This window comes from Pristiophorus japonicus, chromosome 8 (assembly GCF_044704955.1).
Source record: "Pristiophorus japonicus isolate sPriJap1 chromosome 8, sPriJap1.hap1, whole genome shotgun sequence".
NCBI classification, from domain to species: domain Eukaryota; kingdom Metazoa; phylum Chordata; class Chondrichthyes; family Pristiophoridae; genus Pristiophorus; species Pristiophorus japonicus.
In genome coordinates, this window is record NC_091984.1 from 191,956,699 (window position 1) to 191,980,696 (window position 23,998).

General features: G+C 42.7%; 1 protein-coding gene across 1 annotated transcript in view; it reads right to left on the reverse strand.

Moving 5' to 3' along the window:
• The window catches only part of ksr2 (kinase suppressor of ras 2), a 587,663-nt gene extending 568,615 nt beyond the window's left edge, over positions 1-19,048 (reverse strand). Inside the window, exon 1 of the mRNA XM_070887700.1 lies at positions 18,857-19,048. Coding sequence (XP_070743801.1) covers positions 18,857-19,033 — 177 coding nt within the window. The 5' untranslated portion in view covers positions 19,034-19,048. The remainder of the gene's footprint in view (positions 1-18,856) is intronic.
• Positions 19,049-23,998: the final 4,950 nt, after the last annotated feature.

Genomic DNA, 23,998 nt, shown 5'->3' on the forward strand with positions numbered 1-23,998 from the left:
CATAGCTGGTTAAGTAGAGGTGTTCCTGCATGAGCTGGGTGCAAAGAAAATTGCTTGTTCACCACTTCAAGGCAGCTTCCTCAGGGGACAGCAGATCACCACAGGTCAGGAAGAGGCAGTCAGTCCCAACTTTGAGAAGCATGTTGGGAACAGACACGGAGGATAGTGCACCTTAAGAAAGCCACCAAGATGAGCTTGTGCAGTGGCATCATTTACCAGGTACATGACACAAACGGTTGTCAGGTAACCTGCTGCATATTTAATGCTGGTTTATTGCCAACCTTACAGCTCTTTCACTGCTTGCCAATCATATCCATTGGTCACACATTACAGTAATAATTTACAATTGAAAGCCTTGGCATATTCACATCTTCAAAGGGTTTCATACATAAAAGCACTGTTACACAACCTAATGTACTATTCTTAAAAGGCTAAAACATATCACTATGTATTAAATGTTTAAAATTCACTAGTCACATTAGAAAGGTTATGGCCCATAATTTGCGGTTAGCGGCGAAGCAACCGTAATCGCCGCTGACCTCGAAGAAAGCTGCCCACAGAGATCTTGCGATCTCTGTTGTGAGAACGTTAACTTCCTCAACGTGATATTGATTGTAGTGCTGTCAAAAAGGTATCTCCAGCGCCATGTAGCTTAGTCATCAAGCTGTCTAAGCAGCCAATCACATTGAAGAACTCTCACAGACAGCAAACCAGGAAATAAAAAGCATTCATTAACTGTATTTTAAAAAGATTTTAGAGAGTGAAACAAAGATTGGGACATATGCATGGCATTAAGGTAGAAGCCGAAATATCATGAACAAACTTTTTTTAAATCTAGTCATTTTTATCATAATGGAGAAATGTTATATTCTACAAATATAAAATTAGTTTTTCAGGGCCAGAACGGTTGTTTAGCAGTCAATAAGCTGTTAAAACCCAAGTTACACCGATTCCAACAAGGCTTAACACTGATTTCACTGATTGTCGGCTATGCAGAGTTCCACAGAGCAGCCTGTGGTGGAACAGGGAATGACTGACTGCAACTTCAGGATTTTCGAGTCTAGCTGCGCATGTGCTAAATCCTGAAGTTGCAGTCAGTTTCAGAGGGGTAATGATGGCGAACGTTAACAGTTCGCCGTCATTACCCACCATAAAATCCAGCCCGATGTTTTGATTTCAAAAATTGATTCTTGGTAACAGCAATGATTATTTTTCTTATAAAGTCAGATGTCTCTTGATAGTATACTGCCCATCAGTATTATATTTTGTAGCAGCAGATTGTACCATTTTTGACCAAACTCCAAAATAGCTGCTTAGAGTACACTATAGTTGTACGCTCCACCGAGTTTTCTGAAGGTTCCATTATAACTGCAGCTGGAGTCAGGTGAAATCTACCGAAAAAAGGCAGGGGTCTGGTTATGCCAAGTCCCAACCACCGACTCTGGGAAATCACAGATGGCCTTGTTAGGAGTGGGATCTCCGCTAGCCCTCGTAGCCGGTATACCAACAACTTGTATTTATATAGCGCATTTAACATAGTAAAACGTCCCAACAGGCTTCACAGGAGTATTATAAGACAATATTATAAGACAGAGCCATCGAAGGAGAAATTAGGGCAGATGACTAAAAGTTTGCTCAAAGAGGTAGGTTTTAAAGAGCATCTTAAAAGAAGAAAGAGCAGTAGAGAGGCAGAGAGGTATAGGCAGGAAATTCCAGAGCTTAGGACCTTGGCAACAGAAGGCACAGCCACCAATGGTTGAGCGATTATAATCAGGGATGCTCAAGAGGGAAGAATTAGAGGAGTGCAGATATCTCGGAGGATTATGGGGCTGGAGGAGATTACAGAGAAAGGGAGGGGTGAGGCCAAGATGGATTTGAAAACAAAGATGAGAATTTTTAAATCGAGGCGATGCTTAACCAGGAGCCAATGTAGATCAGCAAACACAGGGGTGATGGTTGAACAGGGCTTGGTGCGAGTTAGGACATGGGCAGCTGAGTTTTGGATGACCTCAAGTTTACGTAGGGTAGAACGTGGGACGCCAGCCAGGAGTGCATTGGAATAGTCAAGTCTAGAGGTAACAAAGGCATGGATGAGGGTTTCAGCAGCAGATGAGCTGAGGCAGGGGCAGAGACAGGCGATGTATGGAGGTGGAAATGGGCGGTCTTAGTTATGCCGTGGATATGTGGTCGAAAGCTCATTTCAGGGTCAAATATGACACCAAGGTTGCGAAAAGTGTGGTTCAGCCTCAGACAGTTCTTAGGGAGAGGGATGGAGTCAGTGGCTAGGGACTGGAGTTTGTGGCAAGAACTGAAAACAATGTCTTTGATCTCCCAATATTCAATTGGAGAAAATTTTTGCTCATCCAGTACTGGATGTCGGATAATCAGTCTGACAATTTAGAGACCGTGGAGGGGTCACAAGAAGTTGGGTTTCGTCAGCATACAGGTGAAAACTGACACTGTGTTTTCAGATGATGTCGCCAAGAGGTAGCATGCAGAGGAGAAATAAGAGGGGGACAAGGATAAATCCTCGGGGAACACCAGAGATAACGATGCAGGAGCAGGAAGAGAAGCCATTGCAGGTGATTTTCTGGCTACGATTAGATAGATAAGAATGAGGGTAATCTTTGTATGGAGGTGAAAGATGTTGGTAGGGTTCTTAACGAATACTTTGCATCTGTTTTCACAAAGGAAAGGGGTAAAGTAGATACTGCTATCGAGGAGGAGTGTGATATTCTGGATGAAATAAATATAGTGAGAGAGGAAGTATTAAGGTGTTTAGCAGCCTTGAAAGTAGATAAGTCCCCAGGCCCAGCTGAAATGCATCCCAGGCTGTTGAGCAAAATAAGAGGAAATAGCATTTTCCAGTCCTCTTTGGATCTGGACATGGTGCCGGAGGATTGGAGGACTACTAATGTAGTACCCTTGTTTAAGAAGGGAAAAAGGAATAGGTCGAGTAATTACAGGCCTGTCAGCCTAACCTCAGTGGTAGGAAAATTATTGGAAAAAATCCTGAAAGACAGCATAAATCTGCATTTGAAAAGGCAAAGATTAATTAGGGACAGTCAGCACAGATTTGTTAAGGGAAGATCGTGTTTGACTAACCCGAATGAATTTTTTGAGGTGGTAACCAAGAGGATCGATGAGGGTAGTGCATACAATGTAATACATATGGACTTTAGCAAGGCTTTTGATAAGGTCCCACATGGTAGACTGGTCATGAAGGTTAAAGCTCATGGGATACAGGGCAAAGTGGCAAGTTGGATCCGAAATTGGCTTGGAGGTAGGAAACAAAGGGTAATGATTGATGGATGTTTTTGTGACTGGAAGGATGTTTCCAGTGGGGTTCCACAGGGCTCAGTACTGGGTCCCTTGCTTTTTGTGGTATATATCAACGATTTAGATTTGAATATAGGGAGTATGATTAAGAAGTTTGCAGACGACATTAAAATTGCCTGTGTGGTTGATAATGAAGAGGAAAGTCAAAGGTTGCAGGAGGATATCAATCTACTGGTCAGATGGGCAGAGCAATGGAAAATGGAATTTAATTCAGAGAAGTGTGATGTGATGCACTTTGGGAGGGCTAATAAGGAAATGGTATACACATTAAGCGGTAGGCCACTTAATCGTGTAGATGAACAAAGGGACCTTGGAGTGCTTGTCCACAGATCCCTGAAAGTAGCAGGCCAGGTGGATAAGGTGGTTAAGAAGGCATACAGAATGCTTGCCTTTATTGGCCGAGGCATAGAATATAACAGCAGGGAGGTTATGCTTAAATTGTATAATACTTTGGTTAGGCCACAGCTGGAGTACTGCATGCAGTTCTGGTCACCGTATTATAGGAAGGACGTGATTGCACAAGAGAGGATGCAGAGGAGATTTACTAAGATGCTGCCTGGAATGGAAAATCTTAGTTATGAGGACAGATTGGATAGGCTAGGTTTGTTCTCATTGGATCAGAGGAGGTTGAGAGGAAACCTCATTGAGGCGCACAAAGTACTGAGGGGCCTGGACATAGTGGATAGTAAGGATCTATTTCCATTGGTGGAGGGGTCTATTATGAGGGGACATAATTTTAAGGTGGTTGGTGGAATGTTTAGAGGGGATTTGAGGGGGGGGGGCTTCTTTACACAGAGGGTCGTGGGCATGGGCACTTGAAGTGCAGTAACCTGCAGGGTTACGGACCTAGAGCTGGTAATTGGGATTAGACTGGATGACTTTTTGTTGGATGGCGCAGATATAATGGTAAGTACTGCAGGGAATAGAATACGGCCAGAGTGATCTCCTGGACTAGTTTCGATCGCCTGGTTAGGTCGGAGAGTAATTTTCCCAGATTTTTTCTCCCTAAATTGGCCTGGGTTTTTATCATGTTTTTGTCTCTCCCAGGAGATCACATGGCACCGGTTGGGGTGGAGTGTAGAATGTTTCAGTATAAGGGGTGTCGCAGTTGTGCGAGGCGGACTGATTGGGCTGAGTGCTCTTTGCCTTTCCATCATTGTTCATAGGTTCATATGTAACCTTTAGAGCCGTGCAGCTCTTTGTCGGCTAGCGCGGACACGATGTGCCGAAATGGCCTCCTTCTGCGCTGTAAATTTCTATGTTTCTATGGAACCAGGTGAGCGCAGTCCCACGCAGCTGGACGATGGTGGAGAGGTGTTGGAGGATGATGGAGTGGTCAATCGTGTCAAAGACTGCAGACAAGTCAAGAAGGATGAGGAGGGATAGTTTACCTTTGTCACGGTCACAGAAGATGTAATTTGTGACTTTGATGAGAGTCGTTTCGGTACTGTGGCGGGGAGGAAACCTGATTGGAGGGATTCCAACATTGACATGTGGGAAAAATGGACACGGATTTGGGAGGTGACAACACATTCAAGGACTTTGGAGAGGAAAGGGAGTTTGGAGATGGGGTGATCGTTTCACAAGGACGGAAGGGTCAAGGGTTGTTTTTTTGAGAGGGGTGATGACGGCAAATTTGAAGGAGAGGGGGACAGTACCTGAGGAGAGATAACTGTTAACAATGTCAGCTAACATGGGATCCAGAAAAGGAAGTTAGGTGGTTAGCAGTTTGGTGGGAATAGGGTCGAAGGAAATTGTAGAGAAACTGGAGAAAGATGTGAGTTCAGGGCAAGGGCAACGAGAACAGAGGAAGTTTGGTCTGGTGGTTTAGGGGAAAGAAGGCAAGTGGCAGAGACAGCTGAATGGATGGTCTCAATTTCAGAGACAAAGAAGTCCTTGAGCTCCTCACACATTGTCGGAGGTGAGGATGGAAGAGACAGGGGAGAGGGGTTCAAGAAGACAGCAGTAGAGAATAGAAGCTGGGGTTTATCTTTGCATTCCAGAATGATTCTGGAATAGTGAGCAATTTTGGCGGACAAGAATAGGACCCGATAATGCTTTATGTGGTACAGCCAGATCTGTCGGTGAATGGCTAAGCCAGTAGCCGCCATGTCCGTTCAAATCTGCGTCCCTTGGACTTAAGGGGATGAAGATGAGAGTCATAACAGGGGGAACGGCCAGGATGAGAGAGAGTAATTGTTTTAATAGGGACTAGGTCATCAAAAGTTGTGGTGAGGGTGTGGTTGAGCAGATCGGTAGCTGCAGAAATGTTGTGGTGAATGGAGGGCCAGAGGTTGGACAGTTTGGATTTCATAAGAGCAGTTATAAGAGAGCTGGGAGAGAGTTTTTTTCAGGGGCAGAGACAGAATGAATAGGGTTGGGAGATGGGGGGATCGGGGGGTGGAGATACCAAAAGAGGGTTGTCACATGTTATCATAAGATAATTTATACTCTCCACAATCTTCAGTTTAAAGTTTATGGGTTGGATCAGAGACTGAGTATTTATACATAGGTGCCACAAAAGCGATATTGGTTATTCAAGTCACACAGTTATTAAGGAGAATTGGAAAACAATCGTCTTAATTTACCCAACTCAAGTTGGCCAGCAATGTTTTATTCCAAGTTGTTTTTTGCCATGAAAACATTTATGTCGAAAAACAAATTTGTTGCTCAGTTCCAAAAGAAACCTGGAAAACACATAATGATACATTTTCCTTCGGGGTTTGATGAATCATCCACCTTGACTTTAGCAGAAAGTTACAGTAACCCCACAGAAATAGTGTAAACTGCAGTTATGCAGGGTATTTCTGCCCAGTTTCCTGGACAATATTTAATCTCAACCAACATAAAAATAGATGATCTGGTCATTACCTCATTGGACCTTGCTGTGTATAGTTGGTTGTCCCGTTTCCTGCATTACAGCAGTGACTACACTTCATAAGTACTTCACTGGCTATAAAGGTCGTGAAAGGCGCTATATGAATGCAAGTCTCTTTCTCTGTTCTTTCTTCCCCAGGGCTTCTGTGGTTCTTCCACTGAAGATAAGGCAGACAATAGGGGAACCCTGGGAAAATTTTTTAGCATGGTCAAAATTGTATTCAACTTTTATCAAACAACCAAATATATTATCTCATATTTAATCTTCGATCATGATACAGGGATATCCAACTCTCTTTAGCAGCACATTTCATTATGTTCACTACACTTCCACCAACGCTGTATTGATATCCCTCTTGACACCATGCTTCACTGACTGGAAATCTGATGCCGTTTTACCAGGTACTACATTGCACAAAATACTTCTAATTCTGTACTTTTGATAGCAATTTGCAAGAAAGAAAGGCCTAAATCTATCCAAACTAGCTGTCAATCAGTCGAGTTGTACAATTCCTGCACCATCATCTAAGGTTAAATATGAAATTCAAAATTTGGTTGTATGATCAATGTCAAATAAATATTTGGCCAAGCTAAAAATGGAAGGGGTTCAAAGTTACATGGGGGTTCACCCGATTGTCTGTTGTAACTCTGGTGGAAGGTCTGTGATGAATGATCTGAAGAAGGATCACACCTAATCTTTATCTTTGAAAAATGAGGGGTGGTTCCAGATAAGGGAGTTCTGGATAAGGGAGGTTCAACCTGTACTTTATAGAAAGTAAATTCCATTTTAAAATTGGTAAGCAACGTAATATAACCCCAACTGAGTGATGCTCAATTAAATACAATATCAAATGCTAAATTGTGTAATTTCTATGACAAATAATAATGAGATTTTCATGTGAATTGTGCATTATGTACATATATTATGCACCATGATGAAAGAAAAAGGCTATTTTTTTGATGAGATTAATTTTTCAAAATGAGGAGGTCATGTTAGAACTGGGGATTGGAATATATATCCCAACATCGGTAGACATGCCCTACTGCATCAGTGTGACATTTCCATTTCCATAAACATGTGTCAAGTTTACAGCCTCTCCGATTACAGCTACCTTGCACAAAGAAAACTGAAGAAATCCCTCAAGTTCATTCTGCTTCTGGAGAGCCAGATTAGCTATTTCAAAGAGTTCAACACAACTCCCAATCCAAGCTGTCGTGAATTAAGAGCAATAGGAAATGCTGAAGTCATATCCCAGCACTATGGGCCCAAGTTTCCACATGATTCGCGCCTGATTTTTAGGAGCAACTGGTGGAGAACGGACTATTTTAGAAATCGCAATTCTCCACATTTTTTTTTCTGCAGTTCTAGTCAGGTAGAACAGTTCTAGTTTAGAACAGAATTTTTTCTTCAAAAGGTGGCGTGTCCGGCCACTGACGCCTGATTTGAAAGTTTCCACAGTGAAAATGTACTCCAAACTAAAGTAGAATGGCGCCAGTGAAGATTTTTGTAGAACTGAAAAAACCTGTTCTACACATTAAAAAATCAGGTGCAGGTTACAAATTAGGCGTCCAGAACGAGGTGGGGGGGGGGGGAAGGGAACTCATTAAATTTGACAATAAATCCTTATTTATACTTCTACAAATATTATACAAATAAATCCAACCTGAATAAACATTTATAAGCCAAGAAAAGATTAAATAAACCATCTTCCTACCTGTGTGAAAGTGCTTCAGCCAGGGAGAATTCTGCAGCTGTTCGTGCCGCTGAGCGAGAGAGGGAGGGAGAGAGAGGGAGGGAGGGAGAGAGAGAGAGGGGGGGGGGGAGGGAGGGAGAGAGAGAGAGGGGGGGGAGAGAGGGAGGGGAGAGATGGGGGGGGTCGGGGGAGCGGGTGTCGGGTTGGGGGGGGGGAGCGGGTGTCGGGTCGGGGGGGGTAGCGGGTGTCGGGTCGGGTCGGGGGGGGGAGCGGGTGTCGGGTCGGGGGGGGGAGAGCGGGCCTCGGGTCGGGGAGCGGGACTCGGGTCGGGGCGGGGGGGAGAGCGGGTCTCGGGTCTCTGTCGGGTGGGGGGGAGCGGGTCTCGGGTGTCGGGTCGGGGCGGGGGGGGGGAGAGCGGGTGTCGGGTCTCTGTCGGGGCGGGGGGGAGCGGGCCTCGGGTGTCGGGTCGGGGCGGGGGGGGGAGCAGGTCTCGGGTCGGGGCGGGGGGGGGAGAGAGCGGGTGTCGGGTCGGGGCGGGCGGGGGGGGGAGCGGGTCTCGGGTGTCGGGTCTGGGGCGGGGGGGGTGCGGGTGTCGGGTCGGGTCTGGTCGGCGGGGGGGGGGGCGGGGGGGGAGCGAGTGTCGGGTCTGGTTGGGCGGGGAGCAGGAGCTGGCCGTGAGAGGAGCCTCATTCACGCAGCCCCATTGGGCCAGGGCTAGGGGCTGCGTGCTTCGGGCCCCTCCCACACAGTTCGGCGCCTGGAGCTACTGCACTTGCGTGCCAACTGTAGCGTGCATGTGCAGAGGTCCCGGCAATGTTTTCAGCGCAGGGACCTGGCTCCGCCCCCCCCACAACTCGTGCCGGCTGCGCCGAGTGCCACAGGACCTGTAAGTTGGTGGAGACTACCGAGGATTTTTTTAGGCGCCGTTTTAGGCGCGAAAAACGGGCGCCCAGCTCGGAGGGGCGCCCGTTTTTTTCTTGTGGAAACTTGGGCCCAATGTTGCAGAATGTTACAGAACCTACAAGGGAGCAAGCTATCTTAGATCTGGTCCTGTGTAATGAGTCAGGAATAATAAACGATCTCCGAGTAAAAGATCCTCTCGGAATGAGTGATCACAGTATGGTTGAATTTGTAATACAGATTGAGGGTGAGGAAGTAGTGTCTCAAACGAGCGTACTATGCTTAAACAAAGGGGACTACAGTGGGATGAGGGCAGAGTTGGCTAAAGTAAACTGGGAACACAGACTAAACGGTGGCACAATTGAGGAACAGTGGAGGACTTTTAGGAGCTCTTTCATAGTGCTCAACAAAAATATATTCCAGTGAAAAAGAAGGGCAGTAAGAGAAGAGATAACCAGCCGTGGATAACCAAGGAAATAAAGGAGAGTATCAAATTAAAAACCAATGCATATAAGATGGCCAAGGTTAGTGGGAAACTAGAAGATTGGGAAAATTTTAAACGACAGCAAAGAATGACTAAGAAAGCAATAAATAAAGGAAAGATAGATTACGAAAGTAAACTTGCGCAAAACATAAAAACAGATAGTAAAAGCTTTTACCGATATATAAAACGGAAAAGAGTGACTAAAGTAAATGTTGGTCCCTTAGAAGATGAGAAGGGGGATTTAATAATGGGAAATGTAGAAATAGCTGAGACCTTAAGCAATTATTTTGCTTCAGTCTTCACAGTGGAAGACACAAAAACCATGCCAAAAATTGCTAGTCATGTGGGAAGGAAGGACCTTGAGACAATCACTATCACTAGGGGGGTAGTGCTGGACAGGCTAATGGGACTCAAGGTAGACAAGTCCCCTGGTCCTGATGAAATGCATCCCAGGGTATTAAAAGAGATGGCGGAAGTTATAGCAGATGCATTCGTTATAATCTACGAACATTCTCTGGACTCTGGGAGGTACCAGCGGATTGGAAAGCAGCTAATGTAATGCCTCTGTTTAAAAAAGGGGGCAGATAAAAGGCAGGCAATTATAGGCCGGTTAGTTTAACATCTGTAGTGGGGAAAATGCTTGAAGCTATCATTAAGGAAGAAATAGCGGGACATCTAGATAGGAATAGTGCAATCAAGCTGACGCAACATGGATTCATGAAGGGGAAATCATGTTTAACTAATTTACTAGAATTCTTTGAGGATATGACGAGCATGGTGGATAGAGGTGTACCGATGGATGTGGTGTATTTAGATTTCCAAAAGGCATTCGATAAGGTGCCACACAAAAGGTTACTGCAGAAGAGAAAGGTACGCGGAGTCAGAGGAAATGTATTAGCATGGATCGAGAATTGACTGGCTAACAGAAAGCAGAGTCGGGATAAATGGGTCCTTTTCGGGTTGGAAATCGGTGGTTAGTGGTGTGCCACAGGGATCGGTGCTGGGACCACAACTGTTTACAATATACATAGATGACCTGGAAGAGGGGACAGAGTGTAGTGTAACAAAATTTGCAGATGACACTAAGATTAGTGGGAAAGCGGGTTGTGTAGAGGACACAGAGAGGCTGCAAAGAGATTTAGATAGGTTAAGCGAATGGGCTAAGGTTTGGCAGATGGAATACAATGTCGGAAAATGTGAGGTCATCCACCTTGGAAAAAAAAACAGTAAAAGGGAATATTATTTGAACGGGGAGAAATTACAACATGCTGTGGTGCAGAGGGATCTGGGGGTCCTTGTGCATGAATCCTAAAAAGTTAGTTTGCAGGTGCAGCAGGTAATCAGGAAGACGAATGGAATGTTGGCCTTCATTGCGAGAGGGATGGAGTACAAAAGCAGGGAGGTCCTGCTGCAACTGTACAGGGTATTGGTGAGGCCGCACCTGGAGTACTGCGTGCAGTTTTGGTCACCTTACTTAAGGAAGGATATACTAGCCTTGGAGGGGGTACAGAGATGATTCACTAGGCTGATTCCGGAGATGAGGGGTTTACCTGATGATGATAGATTGAGTAGACTGGGTCTTTACTCGTTGGAGTTCAGAAGGATGAGGGGTGATCTTATGGAAACATTTAAAATAATGAAAGGGATAGACAAGATAGAGGCAGAGAGGTTGTTTCCACTGGTCGGGGAGACTAGAACTAGGGGGTACAGCCTCAAAATACCGGTGTGACAATTTAAAACCGAGTTGAGAAGGAATTTCTTCTCCCAGAGGGTTGTGAATCTGTGGAATTCTCTGCCCAAGGAAGCAGTTGAGGCTAGTTCATTGAATGTATTCAAATCACAGATATATAGATTTTTAACCAATAGGGAATTAAGGGTTATGGGGAGCGGGCGGGTAAGTGGAGCTGAGTCCATGGCCAGATCAGCCATGATCTTTTTGAATGGCGGAGCAGGCTCGAGGAGCTAGATGGCCTACTCCTGTTCCTAATTCTTATGTTCTTATGTTCTTATCTTCACTCTGAACAACACAGAGAGCTGCTGGGTAGAGGCCCAGTAGAAATATAAGAATTCGCTCTGCGGTATATTATTTGGGTTTGCAAACTACTGTAACAGCAGGGTAGATTAACGGAGACATTAACGTTCATTTCACACTGAAACATGAGTAGATAGAGTTGGATTATTTGTTTTGTCATATTCAATCTTGTTGATGTTGTTCTACCATAATTATAATCTGTGTTTAAGTTTACTGTGGGTGAACCAGTAGTAAAGGCCAAAACATCTCATAACACATTTATTCTGAGTTAGTATATTCCAGTGACAATTGCTTTTGTTACAGTTATTTTAGTTAAAATTAGGTAGAATTTTCTGTAGACTGGAGGCCACTCCTTGATGCAGGTGCTTATGTAAAGAACAATTTGGGAAAAAACTGCATTTGGTAGGAGAAGCTTAAACATAAATTTATGTCGTGACCTCACAATACTGCTCACAGAAAGAAACTGGAGCTGGAAAACCCAAACTACCAAATACCTTATTTACACAATGGTAAGGGAGTTGCACTTCAGATGTGAAACCACCAGCTAATATGGGCTTCAGTTCAATTTTCAAAGTGTGCTGATCTGAATCCATATTTATAGTCCAATTTTAGCACGTCAGAAACCACTTTGCTGCAATGTTAAAGTCAAAGTGTACATGACACCTTTTGAGTGAAATTAGCAGCTCAAGTTGATCAGTTCCAAAGTATGGAAAGTTTTGTGGTATGGGTTCTTAGGGTAACATTTTATGAGACCCTATAACACCGGCAGGGCCTCGCATGCAACAGGCAGTTTATCAAAAAATCGCAGCGACACATGCTGCAATTTTATACTTATTGATTCAATGGACACAAAATTGCAGAAGGTGTGAAACTCTGCTGGTGGCATAAGTCTCAGAATACTCTGCCCATATCCTCCAGCAATTGGTCTAAAATTGGCCAAATTCAATTCAGACTAAAACAGCAGTCTTAAAAAAAACATTTTATCCCATCAGTCTGGGCTGAAGTGAAACCTCGATCCAAGAAGTCAACCAACAGTGTTCTCATCCACTGGACAATCCTATTTCTCAAACAATTACCATTATCAATTTTTGTCTATGTTAGTAACCACATATGCTGTCATTTCCATTAAATTACACTCCCATAGCAAATCACCCATAAGTCATTGATCTTATCCTCCATTGATGAGCCTGGTGAATCTGAGAATTTCGTTAAAAAAATCCACATAATTTAACATATTTTTATTGAGACCATTAATAGGAGCAAATTACACAAATCAGGGATAAATATGATTCAGACACGTTGAAAACAAGTCGTGTAATTTAGATGATTAAATCAGGAGATAGATTTTCTCAAAGATGGACATAGCTCAGATTGATTGTGTAATTAGACAATGTTTGTGTGAAATTTAATGGCTTATTTCTCAGAACTCACTGGCACACCATGTGGTGAGGGGGAGGGAAGATCAGCACTCAGATCTGGAATTGGTTCAAGCACCAAGATTACTGATTTTGGAATATTTTGTACAATATTATATTCTCAGTGATCATATTCCCAAGTGGTTTACCTTAGCAAAGTTTAAATATTTAACTGTATACTTTTATAGTATTGAATACAATATAAATCATGAAGGATTTTGATAGAGTAAATAAGGGGGAAACGTTTCACTGGCAGAAGGGCAGTTAACCAGATGACACCGATTTAAGGTAATTAGCAAACAAGCCAGAGGTGAGATGATGGGATTATTTTTTCCCCGCAGTGAGTTGTCATGATCTGGAATGCACTGCCTGAAAGGATGGTGGAAGCAGATCCAGCAGTAATTTTCAAAGGGAATTGGATAAATACTCAAAGGGGAGAAAGCTGCAAGGCAATGGGGAAAGCGAAGGGGTGTGGGACTAATTAGATTGCGTTTACGAAGAGCCGACAAAGGCACAATGGGCCGAATGGCCTCCTACTGTGCTGTAAGATTCTGATTCTATAATTAAAATGTCAATGTCTACTTTTTGTTGGAAGCATATTTGAAAAATATTTGTTTATAACAATATTTACTTCTGTGTTCATAACATGAAGAATGTTTATATAATAAAATATAGGTAAAATCCAATTTTATTTACTTACTCGCGTCAAGAAGTTAAGATTTACACAACTTTAATGCTTAATATTTTCAGTATTAATAACTACAAAGACTAATAGAAAAAGCTTGCATTTATATAGTTCGCAACAAAAATATATCCCAATGAGAAGGAAATACTGTAAGAGAAGGGATAACCATACGTGGATAACTAAGAAAATAAGGGATGGTATCAAATTGAAAACAAGGGCATAAAATGTGGTGGCCAAGACTAGTGGGAGGCCAGAGGATTGGGAAACTTTTAAACTTTTAAAAGAACTAAAAAAATAATAGCGAGGGAAGATAGATTATGAAAATAAACTAGCACGAAATATAAAAACAGATAGTAAGAGTTTCTACAGGTACATAAAAAGGAAAAGAGTGGCTAAAGTAAATGATGGCCCCTTAGACGATGAGACTGGGGAATTAATAATGGAGAACAGGGAAATGGCAGAGACGCTGAACAAATATTTTGTATCGGTCTTCATGGTAGAAGACACTAAAAACATCCCAATAGTGGACAATCAAATGGCTATAGGGAGGGAGGAACATAATACAATCATTATTACGAATGAAGTAGTACTCAGTAAAATAATGGGAGTAAAAGGTGGACAAGTCCCCTGTACCTGATGGTTTACATCCTAGGGTCTTAAAAGAAGTGGCTGCAGAGATAGTGGATGCATTGGTTGTAATTTAGTAAAATTCCCTGGATTCTGGGGCGGTCCCAGCGAATTGGAAAACCGCAAATGTAACGTCCCTATTTAAAAAAGGAGGCAGACAAAAAGCAGGAAACTATAGACCAGTTAGCCTAACATCTGTCGTTGGGAAAATGCTGGAGTCCATTATTAAGGAAGCAGTAGCAGGACATTTGGAAAAGCATAACTCAATCAAGCAGAGTCAGCAAGGTTTTATGAAAGGGAAATCCTGTTTGACAAATTTGCTGGAGTTCTTTGAGGATGTAACGAGCAGGGTGGATAAGGGGGAACCAATGGATGTAGTGTATTTGGATTTCCAGAAGGCATTCGATAAGGTGCCACTTAAAAAGTTACAGCACAAGATAAAAGTTCACGGGGTTGGGGGTAATATATTAGCATGGATAGAGGATTAGCTAACTAACAGAAAACAGAGAGTCGGGATAAATAGGTCATTTTCTGGTTGGCAAACAGTAACTAGTCGGGTGCCGCAGGAATCGGTGCTGGGTCCTCAACTATTTACAATCTATATTAATGACTTAGATGAAGGGACCAAGTGTAATGTAGCCAGATTTTCTGATGATACAACGATGGGTAGGAAAGCAAATTGTGAGGGGGACACAAGTGAGTGGGCAAAAATTTGGCAGATGGAGTATAATGTGGGAAAATGTGAGGTTAACCACTTTGGCAGAAAAAATAGAAAAGCAAATTATAATTTAAATGGAGAACAATTGCAAAGTGCTGCAGCAGAAGGACCTCGGGGTCCTTGTGCATGAAACACAAGAAGTGAGCATGCAGGTACAGCAAGTAATCAGGAAGGCAAATGGAATGTTGACCTTTATTGCAAGGTGGATAGAGTATAAAAAGCAGAGAAGTCCTGCTACAACTGTACAGGGTATTGGTGAGGCCACACCTAAAGTACTGCGTACAGTTTTGGTCTCCGTATTTAAGGAAGGATATACTTGCATTGGAAGCTGTTCAGAGAAGGTTCACTCGGTTGATTCCGGAGATGAAGGGGTTGACTTATAAAGATAGGTTGAGTAGATTGGGCCTATACATATTGGAGTTCAGAAGATTGAGAGGTGATCTTTTTGAAACATATAAGATAATGAGGGGGCTCGACAAGGTGGATGTAGAGAGGATATTTCCACTCATAGGGGAAACTAAAACTAGGGGACATAATCTCAGAATAAGGGGCCGCCCATTCAAAACTGAGATGAGGAGGAATTTCTTCTCTCAGAGGGTTGTAAATCTATGGAATTCTCTGCCGCAGAGAGCTGTGGAGGCTGGGTCATTGAATATATTTAAGGCGGAGATAGACAGATTTTTGAGTGATAAGGGAATAAAGAGTTATGGGGAGTGGGCAGGGAAGTGGAACTGAGTCCATGATCAGATCAGCCATGATCTTATTAAATGGCTGAGCAGGTTCGAGGGGCCAGTTGGCCTACTCCTGCTCCTATTTCTTATGTTCTTATGTCCTTGGGATGTCCCCAATTGCTTCACAATCAATTAATTACTTAGTCAATGTTATTACATAGGCAAACATGGCATCCAATTTGCACACAGCAAGAGCCCACAAACAGCAAATTAAATAAATGGCTGGTTGATGTGTTTTGGTGGGGTTGAATGTTGGCGAGGACATTGGGAGAACTCTATTCTTCTTTGAACAGTGCCATGGGATCTTATATGTCCAAGTGAGGCTTTGGTTTAACAATTCATCTGAAAGTCGGTATCTTCAGCAACACAGTACTGCATTGAAGTATCAGCCTATTATCTCCTAAAGATAAATCCCTCTTTGGAAAAGTACGAGGATAGCATATGGTGACATGGAAATATCTCAACCAGAAAGATTCACATTGTTTTGGGCTTACCTAAGAATGAACTTACTATATTGTAAATGCCACAAATCTGTATCAAATTCTTAGCATCATATAAATAGCTTTTTTTTTAAATTATTCATCCCCCGTCCTTTTTGGTCATACTCCCCACACCAAGTGGATGGACAGACAATCTGTTCCCCAGTCTGTGCCAATAAGGCTCTAAACCGATCCTTTAAAAGATGTAATAGAATGATCCAGGTGAATTATTTTCTCCTTCCCTGTCGAGAAAGACCCCACATCTGCTCTACACTCTCCTCTGACTGTAGTGACACCAAGAATTCATCATAGGGGGAACTCACATCCCATCACTCTGTGGCACAATGTATTGATACCCTTACATGCGATGCCAATGGGCCACTATAGCATATTAAATGAGAAATATATTCATTATAATTTTGATTGAAAAATTTACAGATCCACAAGAATTATGAGAGATTGTGCTCACATTAAATCAATGTAGCCATGTAAGTCATGTGAAAATAGTTATTCAGCTTCCATGTTAATCACATGCACTATAGTAACTGGAAATCTTTACTAAATTTAGGTAGAGGTGAAGCAGTGTTCTTAGCACACTCTATATTTCTGACAATATTTAGACCTCTACGGTCAGAGTGCTCTGCTAATGTAAATTCGTGTAGTGTTCTTTAAGTGCTTACACTAGTGCTGCACCTTGTCTTTCTGTAAATTTCGCATGTCAGCAGAAGTATGACACGACCTGGCCTCATTGTATCATTTTCATTTCACTTTGCGTGCATTTCTGCCCGATATGAGGTCGGGAACTTGCAGGGCTACAAAGTAACGCGTGGGCAACATAGCCTGCTTTTAACCACACTTTATTACACATCCAACCCTTCAGGGAGGGCTCTCGCAGTCAGGGCTTCAAGTAACCAGCAGCAAATGTTTCAACGAATTTGCATACAGAAAATTGCAACACGCTCCACGTTTTAGGTCAACTGCCATCAACTCCTGAACTTTCCCACGGAATGTACTACTTTCAACCGAAAATAAAAAGAAACTGGCTATTTTCTGTTCAGTGAAAGGCAACATAATCCAGACTCAAAGCTGCCCCAAGTTTATCAGTTCATTAACAATATTTCAAAGAAGTATATTTTATCTGTGATAGTTCTATAAACGTCACGTTGATGCAGTACGATAGTTATTCAAGGCTCATGACAGGTCCAACACATGACTTTGTAAGTTTGGCTTTTAAAATTACTTCGGACTGTATTTGTTTTTAAATCACGTGAAATAATATTTTTCTACGGAATCTATCTAATGAAGTAAAAACTGATTTTTTGTTTGCTTTGAAAAGTCAGAAATTAAATTTATGAATTTACTTGCGAAATCGTTCATTAGCTTCTAATTTACAAAACAAACTTATTAATGTCTGATCGTTTGCGATCCTATCCTGCAGTAAAACGAAAACTAACACCAATGGTTCAGGTCAACCAACGTCTATCACTTTCTGAAAGTTACTTCCAAGTTATTACTTTTGCAGACTATTGCAATAAAAGCAGGGTCACGTCATGGCGCGCGATCCAGGGTTTTATTTGGACTGTCATGTCCAGAGCTGTGTGTTTTTGCAGTTGTATCAAGAGCTACACAGCGAACAGTAGATGTCGCCAGTTATACGATCAGCCCGTGCTAACCTCTGGATACCTTGAAAAACTTCAACATCTGGGCAATATCTTGATGTACTTTCTGGAATTGCATTACCTCGTCTATCTTTTCCGTGCAAGTCAAACAAATATTGCTCGTTGCAATGAAGTGTGTCTCTAGGGGGTGACAGAGCGCCCAAGGATACAATCCATGGGATCATACAGCGCCCAAAAATATCGAACTGCTAGAAATAAGCATTCCATGTCCAACATTGGTGCAGTCTCCAGAAATGTGTAATCTGCAATATTAGATCTAGTCCCCCAATATAATGCAAGAGCAATGCAGTGAGAACATCAATATGCTGCTTTGAAAATAAATATTAATTTCCATTCAGGGTACTACCGGCAGTCATGTATTTCAATATAAGTGATCATTTGAAGGGAGTCTAAAGTTAATCTAAACGCACGTTCTTCAGACTAGAAAGCATGCATTTTTAATGAGAATTTTGCGATATTTTAATTCAGAACTTGAAACAATTCGAAAGCTGAACCGACCATAATGATTCACAACTACAGAAATAAGTCACAGTACAATAGCCCAGTCATTTGAATTCCTGTGAAGTTAAAACCCAAAAAATTCCCCACCTACGAACGAACCATCAGTGTGACTGATCCCAGCCACCATGTGTTGTAAATTAAAATACATCGGGCAGCTAACATCTCTGTTCGGTAATGACAGTACCATAAAAAGAAAGGGAGCTCACAAATATATTACCATATATTATTAATTATGGTCATGTAACATTTTGCAATTCATCTTGAGCCACACGTAGATAAGAGTGCGCTCTCTTTAATCACCCTTTTTTATTATTCAGATTGTATCACATCCTTATCAAGAACCACCGATGCAAAACGTGGAATGCAGGGTTTTTTGAAACGACATGTATTCATTTTTAAATGAGTCGTGGAGTGTAAAAAAAATAAATGAAACTAACATTTTATAACACGGAGTCCACCACCTTTCCACCACCTGCAGAATGCGCAGACTCAATTCATCCTGCTGCAGCTCCTTAATTTATTACACTGCACACACCATTGTATATAAACAAAATACAGCAGACACCTAGCCTGCAGTCAGCCTCCTTGATATATTACCCTTACATCAGTTATTTAAAATGCAATGCAAATACAAATATTTTTGGAGGAGGGCAAACAAAACATTTTAATTCGTTTTTCATCATTATTTTCCTTACCTCCAGTGTTCTTATTTCTTTTTGCGTGAGATCATTTGATGTGGCACATTTAGTCCTTAACCCTTCCAGACTGGAGATGCTGATGTCTATCATATTTTGGACCAATTCACATTGCTGCAATGCTTTTTGCAAAGTTAGATGCTGTTCATCGCTCTTTGTCTTATTATCTTCATCCATGACTGGAAATTATGATATTAAAAAAATAATAAATAATATACAGCAGCAAGATTGAATTAAAAATCTGAGGGAATTATATATATATATATTTCAAATTAACTCCATGCGGCTGGGTAGCGTTTGATTGGAAAAAGTGGCCTATTTTAGTAGAGCAGCTTGTGGTGCTGATGCTATGGAGAGCTGCGCGCTTCTGCTGCAGGTGCTTGTCGTCGCTGTTCCCAACAGCTTGCACCGGGGTGCTCTTTCTCCACCGACATCTTGGTTGTCAATCAAAGGGGGGGGGGGGGGCAGTGCGCCAGCTCTCGCGAGATAAGCCGCGATTGAAATCATTGCAAAGCTCCCAAACAGCAACGGAAAACTTACTGTTAACCGCACTTGCTCTTAATTCGAGTTTAATCTTTCATATTTTGCGATTGGTTTCTCCAATGCAAAAATATTGGTGTCTGTATGTCTTCTTGCATAGTTACTGTGTCACTTTGCAAGAGCTGTCGGATAGTTGCACATCACAATAAAGACTCCAACGAAAATGGAAACATCTGCCTCTGTGGTTTGATAGTGCATTTGGCAATTATTCTAAAGTCAAAATATATTCCTCATGAATGACAATTCAGAAGGGACTGGCAGAGGCTGAACTTGGGAAAAATGAACCGGAGGTAGATTAGGTCTCAATATTACAATTATCGAGGTGTTGCAAGACCATTTCACATCCCACCGATGCTAGTTAAAGTGCCAAGAACAGAGTCAAGGCTTAACCTGTCAGTGGGGGCAAGCAAAGTGAAATGTCCTGCTCCAAAGAGTCTCACTTCGCTTCACTTCAGAGTCATGCTGGGCCCTAAATCTTCATGTGCACCACACAGGTTTAGCATCAGTGCAAAGTGGAAACTGCATCACACCAACACTAAGAATGTAGTGTAAATGCCTCCTAAAATACTGAGAGGCATAGATGATGTTTTATTTGACATGTCGTGAGGTTCACAGTTAAAATAATTCAAGTGAGATTGGAGGTTGTTTTCGCTGTATAGTAATAGATACATGAATCAGTAATTGATGTGTTCACAAACCTCATAAAAGAGCTAAATAGATATCTGGGTGGAAATACGATTAAAGGTTATAAGGATAATTAAAGATTGTCATAAAACTACTTCAAAAGGTCTATTTTTAAAATCATAATGTCACAAGGTTCAAATCGAAGCATTATTACTTCCATTAAGCTAACAATTCAAATAAAACAAATGAAAAAAAAGTGTTATCCACTAAAAACTGTAAAGCACCAAGTCCAAATACAAGTTATGTGTCGCTGGTCTATCACTAATTTTGCTACTATTCACTGCAATATCCCAGTGAACATTTAGAAACGCAAGCTCAACTACTGATCAAATTGCAAAACTGACTGGTTCTGGAAGAACATCTATCGTTTTACCAAGTGATCCAAGGTACATTCTTTCAAAAGAAGGAATCATAAATTTATGGGTGTTTGAATACCCTGAGCATCCCCTGCCTATATCACTGGTGTGTCAATGGATAGATATTCTGGATTTGCATGTGTTTACCTTTGAGAATCAGGCAGTGTTTATAGAGAACATTCCCTCAAGTGATTGTTTGTCCATATTAAAGATGGGACAAATGGTCTTCTCATTCCACGGCTTTCTTATGTTCTTAGCTCACTTTATCACAAAAAGGAGTTTGTTTTTCTGTATATAACTGTTTGCGGTTGTGTTTCTGTGTGCATCCTTTGGTTGTAAATGGAGTATTGTGCAGTTGTGAAGTTCTGGAATGTGAATTATATTCATTTACAATAATGTACCAAATCTGTTATTTTGTTATCACATCACAAGCTTAAACTTTTAGGGGCTGAAATTGCCCCTTTCATTAAGGCCTGTTAACACCAGATAGCAGCGGCCATGCTGCAGAGTGCAATGGCCGTCGACATTTCATGTAATGGCCACCCATTATCAAAATTCCGCTCCTGTGTTAACCCGGCGGTGCCCTTATCTCCCCCATCGCTCCGCTGCTGCCGATCCATGTCAAGTGCATCATTACTGTGCACACCGCCAATCTACCCCACCGCTCCCCCCCTCCGACGGTGAAATTCCGCTTTGAAAATCATCGGCCCACCTGGCGGTTCCAACAAGCTTTTCCCCAGTAGTCCAGTGAGACTGAAACCTTCTGCAATGGAGGTGCAGCTTCCCTTAAAGGGAAGGACACACTGCCGCTGCCGTCATGGTTTTTTGTGTCAGCCAACTGCTACGTCGACCCAACAATTATACCCCCAGGTTTAGCCGGGCCGCCAACACCCCGTCTTGGCCCGGCCGAAACCCTCCCTGCTGGCCCAGTGGGATGAAGTTTTAAAATCACGAAGGCTCTCCCCTGATGACGTGGCACTGTGATGATGTCATCGCAGCGGCCACTCCGCATCCCCCCAACTTCCGCACTGAAGGTGTTTCCACCACTGCGTATCCGCCCCCCTAGTGTAGTCGTCGGCCCCATTAAGATCGACTTCCGGATCCAAGTGAAAAAAACAAACAATGCGGAATGTCGCTCAGGAGGCAACCTCAATCACCGCGGCGGTAAAAACGCAAAACGGGATGGGAGTTTCAGGCGGGGGCCAATTTCGGCCCCTTAATGTCTGACCTTGTATGACATTATTCAGAGACATCATAAATTTGCCTTTATAGCACACCAGTGAAGCTTGCATGACATTACTCACAGTGGGCAGAGGTTATGCTGTTACACAGAGTGGGTGCTGGGATGTGGGAGATGGGTGCACATGGCCACTGAAAGGATTTTGAAACAGTACATTTAAAAAAATTAATTCTTGGGATGTGGGTATCACTAACAAGGTCAGTATTTATTCCCATTCCTTGTTGCCCTGATTTGCTGGTCACTTCTGAGGATAGTTAAGAGTCAACCACATTGCTGTGGGACTGCAGGCACATATAGGCCAGACTGAAAATAAACAGCACGTTTCTTTCCATAAAGGACATTAGTGAACCCATTGGATTTTTAGAACAATTCCACAGCTTCATGGTCACTTTTGCTGAAACCAGCTTTTTATTTCCAGATTTTTAATGCTGTTTGCAAAATTCAAATTCAGTTAATTAAGTGTTTTTGATTAGTTCCTGGAGAATAAATAGTACTTTCTTTAGCAGCTGCTAATAAATAAGTAAATGTGTTCCTCGCACATACTAGTTACATAAATAGATAGATCTGTGTATGTGTTACAGAATAGGGGGTGGTGGGGGTAGAAGCTAATTCCACTTTTCACTATGAACTTAGGCATTTGGCTTTCCTTAAGAGTATAAGAACATAAGAAATAGGAGCAGGAATAGGCCGTGCAGCCCCTCGAGCCTTCTCCACCATTTAATACGATCGTAGCTGATCTGATCATGGACTCAGGTCCACTTCCCTGCCCGCTCCGCATAACCCCTTATTCCCTTAGCATTTAAGAAACTGTCTATCTCTGTCTTAAATTTATTCAATGACCCAGCTTCCACAGCTCTCTGAGACAGCGAATTCCACAGATTTACAACCCACAGAGAAGAAATTCCTCCTCATCTCAGTTTTAAATGGGCGGGCCCTTATTCTAAGATTAGGCCCCCTAGTTCTAGTCTCCCCTAAAAGTGGAAACATCCTCTCTGCATCCACCTTGTCAAGCCCCCTCATAATCTTATACGTTTCGATAAGATCACCTCTCATTCTTCTGAATTCCAATGAGTAGAGGCCCAACCTACTCAACCTTTCCTCATAAGTCAACCCCCTCATCCCCAGAATCAACCTAGTGAACCTTCTCTGAACTGCCTCCAAAGCAAGTATATCCTTTCTTAAATATGTATGCTTGGGGTTACTAGCCACCAGGTGTCGCCACTTTCGGAGGTCATTGGGCTATACGCACGTGTGTGCAGCCCAGGTATAAAAGGCAAGCCATCATGTAATGTAATCACTTTGTGCCCTGATAAAGCAGAGCCAGGGTTGTACCTGTGTTAGTTTACAGTATTCCGTTTATCGAGTTATTACATACATAACATTTGGTGACGAGGTAATTTAAAAGCCTTCGCATGCAAAAAGGAGTACAATTGGAATTCTGGAGAGATTCGAGGAGGGAGAGGACTGGCCAGATTTTGTAGCTCGCCTGGACCAGTACTTTGTGGCCAACAAAATGGAGGAACCCACTGACGCAGTTAGGCGCTGGGCGGTCTTCCTCACAGTTTGCAGTCCAAAAATCTATGGACTCAAAGAATCTTCTCTCGCCTACAAGTCCAACGGACAAGGACTATGAGGAATTGTGTGCTCTGGTACGTGACCATCTCAAACCAGAAGGCGGCATCATCATCTCACGATATCGATTCTACATGTACGTTCGTTCTGAGGGCCAGGATGTGTTGGAATTTGTTGCCAACCTAAGATGTCTAGTGTCATGTATTTCACCATCTTGCAATGACTATAAGCATGTAACTGTAACTAATGCCTACTGTACCTGTACCCTTGTAATGCACACTCGGACCACAGGGAATGAGCTCCTCACCTGGGCTTCCAGGTATAAAAGGGGAGGTCCCACCCAGGATCAGCACTCTTTAGTCCTGGGAATAAAGTGAAGGTCACAGGGTGACCGTGTCTGAGATATCCATGCCTCGTGTGAGTTTGTAACAAGGTGCAGAGACACAACATCTGGCGACAAGAAACGGGAATCACCGAACCACGAGGATGGCCACCGGCAGCATAGAGGAACGCTACTCTGTGGGTGAGGACTGGGACGACTTTGTGGAAAGACTCCAACAGAGCTTTGTCACAAAAGACTGGCTGGAAGAGGCAGCGGCTGACAAGCGGAGGGCGCATCTACTGACCAGCTGTGGTCCACAGACGTATGCGCTAATGAAAGACCTGCTCCGCCCCAAAAGCCAGCGGGCAAGTCCTTCGAAGAGCTCAGCCAGCTGATCAGTGAACATCTCAAGCCGGCAAGTAGCGTAC